Source organism: Helianthus annuus, chromosome 13, assembly GCF_002127325.2.
Source record: "Helianthus annuus cultivar XRQ/B chromosome 13, HanXRQr2.0-SUNRISE, whole genome shotgun sequence".
Lineage (NCBI taxonomy): Eukaryota > Viridiplantae > Streptophyta > Magnoliopsida > Asterales > Asteraceae > Helianthus > Helianthus annuus.
In genome coordinates, this window is record NC_035445.2 from 160,985,006 (window position 1) to 160,991,383 (window position 6,378).

At 35.9% G+C, this 6,378-nt stretch overlaps 1 protein-coding gene across 1 annotated transcript; it reads right to left on the reverse strand.

Annotated features, from left to right (window-relative positions):
- Nucleotides 1–2,790: 2,790 nt before the first annotated feature.
- Nucleotides 2,791–4,645, reverse strand: LOC110900055 (1-aminocyclopropane-1-carboxylate oxidase homolog 1). Its single transcript, XM_022146960.2, has 2 exons — nucleotides 3,945–4,645; nucleotides 2,791–3,170 (listed from the first exon to the last, which is right to left on the reverse strand). The coding sequence occupies exons 1-2, from the start codon at nucleotides 4,518–4,520 to the stop codon at nucleotides 2,919–2,921; spliced, it is 828 nt and encodes a 275-aa protein (XP_022002652.2). The 5' UTR covers nucleotides 4,521–4,645; the 3' UTR covers nucleotides 2,791–2,918.
- Between the last annotated feature and the right edge of the window lie 1,733 nt (nucleotides 4,646–6,378).

Below are 6,378 nucleotides of genomic sequence, written 5' to 3' on the forward strand. Positions count from 1 at the left end.
CACATGTACACACATAGTGGGAATATCAAATTTCCATCATCCTCTAAAACATTTATTTTATCTCCACTCTTATATGATTATTAAGATATCCTTACATTTCTACACTATCATCACATTTTTTATTTATGTTTAATAATCAATTTTTTATAATAAATCAAACTAGTTAAATTCCACCCGCGCGTTGCGGCGGAGACCCAATGACTGCAAGACGCGTGTCAGTAACGGTAAGCAGATACCAAATATCAAAACATAAATAAAAATGTCGTGAAAAGTATAGTCAATCCGTACTAAAAGAAGCAATTTTAAATAACCTAATATATAATAATAGGACCCACACGTCCTACACGTTGGAAATTCGGTTGTTTTAAGTTCAGTTATTACGGTGCTAACACGTTAAAATATGGATGAGCTCGGTATCGGTAACGACACCAAAAGTACCGATCCAGAAAATCATCGAAATTAGGTACCGGCACCGAAAATGCTCGGTACAATACGGTATCGTATTTGAAGGTAAAAATCAATAAATACAGGTATGGTGCTAGACCGGCGTCGAATCGAAAGTAACGATTCTGAAAATGCCAAAAGGTGGGTACCAAAAATGATTTGGTATAGTAAATTTGATACCGATACGATACCGGTTTGATTACAGGATTTGATACGATTTGCTCATCAATAATCTAAATATCCAAGTTAATTTTATATGCTACAATTCATTCATTATTCATTACGTAAAAAGACAAAAAAAAAAAAAAAAAAAAAAAAAAAAACCAAAATAAGTTGTTGTGTATATAAAACCTCATTCAAACGAAACACAGTTTACTTACTGTGTGTATGAAAAGTAATCTAAACTGTGCAATTACTTGCATTGCTACGTTGCTACAGAATTTGATGAGCTCGGTACCAACCGGTACCGAAAATACCGTTACCGAAATCTCCAAAAGTGGGTATCGGTACCGAATAAACCTGGTACAGTACGGCTTGATACGGTCGGTACTGGTACGGCACTGGTATTTGAGGGTAAAACCCGATGAATACCGGTGCCGAACGGATACCGAAAATACACTCAGTTTAGGAAATTTGATACTGGTACCAGTACCTGATACTATTCATTCATTTCTATTTTTATTACTGTTAATTCATTTCTCTTTTTAATATTTATTTATTTACTACTGTCATTGAGTTTGTTTTTTAATTTTTAACTAGTTGATTTTCCGCCCGCGCATTGCGGCGGGGACCTAATGTTTGCGAAACGAGTGTCGGCAAATTTCTTACTTCCGTCGTCTGTGAGACTTGAACCCAAGACCTCACTCTTCCAAGATGTTTAAAGGCTTTACTTTTGCCAATGGGTCAGCACCCCATTGGTAAAATATGAAAGATCCATGCTTAGTTTTATAGTTTGTACATGGGGAAGCGTTTATGGAATTTTGGAAAAACTTAAATAAACAAATTAAATTTTGGAATCATTTAGAAGAGATGGAGACGGATTTTATACGAATGAGACCATCTCCAACCCAAAACTTTGAAACTGTTAGGAAGTAATTCCCATACTCGAGCCTATGAGGCGGGTTGGGCCGATCTTGTAAACGGGTGGTTAAGGTTGGGCCGACTAATTCGAGTTATGAATTAGTATGGTTATTTGATTAAGTTAATTAGAGATAAATTAAATGAGTTATATTTAATTTATAATAGATAGGTTAGATAAATATAGGAGTTTTACCAAATCATTCCCTATATAACCTGATGAAAGTTGTGATTAAGGTTAAGAGAAGAGAGAGAAACCAGATTATAGTTTAAAAGAAGGGTAATTAGTTTTGAATTATTTTCTGGTGATTCACTTTTAATTCATTTTTTCAACTTGTTAAATTGTTGATTGAGACTTGCGAAACCACATGTACACATATAGTGGGAATATCAAATTTCCATCATCCTCTATAAAATCTATTTTATCTCCACTCTTATATGATTATTAAGGTATCCTTACATTTCTACACTATCATCACATTTTTTATTTAATTAACTATTGGTTAAGGGAAGGTGGGAAGTTTTGCTTCTCTTGGAGATCTGGGTTCAAGTCCAGACAAGGGGGTTTTAATACTAACTTAGTGATGCTAACATACTAACTACTAACCCGGTTAGCGATATCCTAACCGTACCATGTTCAAAAAAAATATAAAATCAATTAACATATTATAACAAACCAAGACTTTGTTAATAAAGTAATTTATATTTAAACTAATGGATAGTATACGAAAAATAAAATTAAAGATTGATCACATAAACAAATCTTTTTAAACAAAAATAATACATATTATATTTTACCAAATTAAAAAGATTTAAAACTAAAAGTTAAGAGTTAAATGCCATTTTAGTCCCTGTGGTTTGGACCATTTTGCTAGCTTAGTCTAAAGGTTTCATTTTTAACCTGTGGGTCCAAAAAGGTTTCACAGTTGCCATTTTAGTCCACTGGGTTAACTTTATCCATTTTTTCTGTTAGCGAGAATGTCAATTCGGTAATTTTGTATGTAATTCTGTTAACTAAAAGGGCAATTCAGCCATATAAAATGACCGAATTGGTCTTCTCGTTAACAGAAAAAATGGGTGGAGTTAGCCCAGTGGACTAAAATGACAACGGTGAAACCTTTTTGAACCCACAGGTTAAAAATAAAACCTTTGGACTAAACTGACAAAATGACTTAAATCACATGGACTAAAATGACATTTAACTCAAAAGTTAATATAACGTAAAAGTTATTAAAGTACATGACACAAGTCACGAATAGTTGAACACATGTCATGACCCAATTAAACACCCACTCCACATATCTTATTGTCCCAATTATTAGATGATCTAGTTATATTAGATGATCTCATCCACCCAATGATTAGATGAGATCTAGTTATATAAAAAATGGTACAATTTAAAGCTTCAAATGAAGTAAACGAGGAGCACCATCAAGTGCTGTAGACAAGGAATACTGCATGTAGTCATGAACAGTGGTTTCCCTGTACTTCGGTGGGTTCTCATCGGAAACCAACTCCTTGATAGGTCCATATAGCTTCGTCAATGGAGCTAACGAGCTGCTGAAAAAACACGCCACCGACACCCTCGGCCCTTTCTCATTTGCCACCACTCTATGCTCCACACTTTTCAATTTGTCGTTAGACATCATCTGAAACATAACTGAATTAGCCTCTAGTTTTAAACATAGATCGAATCAGAGGTGGGTCAAGAGAGTCCATTGATCAATGCTAACATAATTTGTTGGATTTAAAAATACGGAAAATGAGATTTTTAACTAAAAAAAAAGAGTTTGACCACCTAATCATCTATTCAGTTAATGCGGTAAAATATCGGATATCGGTCAAGGACCGATATTTGATATGTAGGTTATCTCGGTGAGATATCGGTGAGATATCGGTGGGATATAATTTTAATATAATGCAGAATTTATATATACAGCAATTTAACACCAATAATTATTCAGTGATATATCGGTCAAATATCGGTCAATATTATCGGTACCGATATTTGACATCGATATTTTACTAAGAGACCGATATAATCGATATATCACTGATATTAACTGCATAGCTAATCATAAACAGTAAAGAAAAGAACTTTATGACTATGCAGTTAATGCGGTAAAATATCGGATATCGGTCAAGGAACGCTATTTGAGATGTAGATTATCTCTGTGAGATATTGGTAATTTTAATATCATGCAAAATTTATATATATGGCAATTTAACACCAACAATTCACTGATTTATCGATCCGGTCAAATATCTGTGATATATTGATTATATTGATCAACTATTGGTCAATATCGTCAATAATATTGTTGCCGGTATTCTGACCAATATTTTACATGGGGACCCATTACCGATATATCACTGATATTAACAGCATAGCGCTTTATGATGACCCCGACTAAAAAACTTGCCTGCAATAGATCACCGATGTTGATAACAAGCGCACCCGGTGTAGGTGGAACATCAACCCATTGATTTTGATGAAGTATTTGGAGCCCTCCGATTTCATCTTGTAGAAGCACAGTTAGGAAACCGGTGTCTGTATGTTCGGTTGTACCCATGGTTAGATTTGGTTGTGGACAGGCAGGGTAACAATGGCCGAAGAATGTGAGCCCCTTGTCACAATCCAGATCTCCCAAGTAACTTGGTTTTAGACCTAAGGCCTCTGAGATCAACCGAAACAATAAGCCGCCTAGTTTCAGCACTTGATTTGAGTACTCGATTTGAATGTCTCTACAAACCTCTGGCAATTCTTCCGGGGGTGGGGGCGATGGAGCCATGAATGAAAAAAATGTGTCTCTCCAGTTCGCCGTGGGAGAAGTATACAAATCGAAATTGCTATTATACACCACGGGCCTCGACGCATCTCTAGTGTAAAACCGTTTTTTAATCTCCACATCTTGTTCATGAAATCTACGAACGCCTTGTAGCGCCTCGTTCATCACACTCAATGGGATTCCGTGGTTCACCACTTGAAAAAACCCCATGTTTTCTGAGGCCACACGGATCTTCTCAATCGTCAATGCTCTATCGGTGGACCCAAGGTCTACCACAGGAAGTTCCAAAGAGTTGGAAGTTTTGCGAATGCTTTTCGATTGATTGATGAAGAAGATGCGAGGGACTTGTTTGATTCCAGCATCGACAAGGCCTTGGACTCCAGATTTTGTTTGGTCGAATGATTTGAGTTCGGTTGCTCGATCGTAGACTGAAGCTATGGTTTTGGCAAGAGCCATGTTTTGTTTTGTTATGTGAGATGAAACTATGCAAAGATCAGATCATTCTATATATCGAAGAAATTAGCAGTTAACTAGAGATATAATTGTTGGGACCCTATCATTATTGCAAACTTTAACTTTAATAGTTGACCAAAAATATTTAACCATGGCCCCCAAAAATTATCAAGCTATGATTTTTAATATCTGTATTTAATAGTTGTATTATTATTTCATTTAAAATTGTTGAAAAATATCAAACATACAACCAATTTCAAATTATGTATAATGTTAACAAGTTCTCGGTATGATCAATACCATCACTGGTCCAAGTTGTTATAGCACAACTACGAGTTACTTTTAAAGTTATAACATATCCTCTCAATAAGTATAACATGGACTCCTCATATGTAAATGGACTTACCTTTTAAACCATAATACTTTTCTATGTGTTTTTTTTTATAATGGCTAACTAGAATTTGCTACATGTCCCACTCATAACTTTTGGTGTTTTCTTTGCTTTTCTCTTAGGCTGGTTGGTATGAGCTTATATCCCCTGCCAACTCAGCTTCATAGTGCCCCCAACACCGTTGCAGATGTGTTATGGAGGGGCATCATGAAGGGTATCGTGAATACTTAAACTTGATCAACTAAACCTGTGAGGTAATGGGTAGACGTTGGGTTAGGATCTCAACTTCTGATCAGTCTTCATTCTCATCTGTTGGTGGTCTTTAGATTTATCTATTTGACGCATTTTCGTCGTTACTTTCTATTTACCTATTACATACTACGCGCAACAAGGACATTGGTACCATATGTGCTCCCAGTGGTGTTTCATATCAGTTATATTTTCAAGCAGAATTAACGCTTAAGCTTTAGGTATCCTCTCATTATTTTTTCTGAATTATAGCTAACCGTGATACATTTATCGTCACTTTTCCTTCTCTACACTTTTGATAGATCGTAGAGATGCTCGACAGGAAACCGTTAGGGCACCGATGTAAGGTGATTGCCACTTACGACCGTGAACGTAATTGTGAATCACATGTGTACGCTTTTGGATTCCTATTATGTAGATTAGAGTTTATCCGAATCTGTTTACGTCTTAGAATTCTGAAATTCGATATGTTTGATTTTGTTTGATCTCGTATGAATTATGAATGTGTCTAGGTCCGTTTCTACCAATCATCTCAGTATTTTCTTTAGCATATGACCTTTCATTGATCAATTATGATATCTGTTGATGCAGATTTTGTGTCCGATGCTTGTCGAATAGATTAGTTTTATTTTATGCTGAATTTGTAATAGTTAGTGAAACGGTCAAACGAACGTGTATAGACCCGCTCGTTTGAAGTGGTCAAACGAGAGGGTTGTTGGTTTGACTGTGTGTGTGTGTTGCTAGACAAAGTTGCTGTGTTGTTGTTGGTGTCGAAGGATAAGGCATCGAAGGATTATGAATATCCTTCGATGAGCTCGAAAGATACCCATCGAAGGATGGACCTCGAAGGATATCATTCGAGGAACTCGAAAGATATCCATCGAAGTGAAGATGGACCTCGAAGGATATGTGATCCTTCGAGGTATGTGTGTCTTTCGAAGACTGTCTGATCGAAGGATGATGTTTCGACCAGTC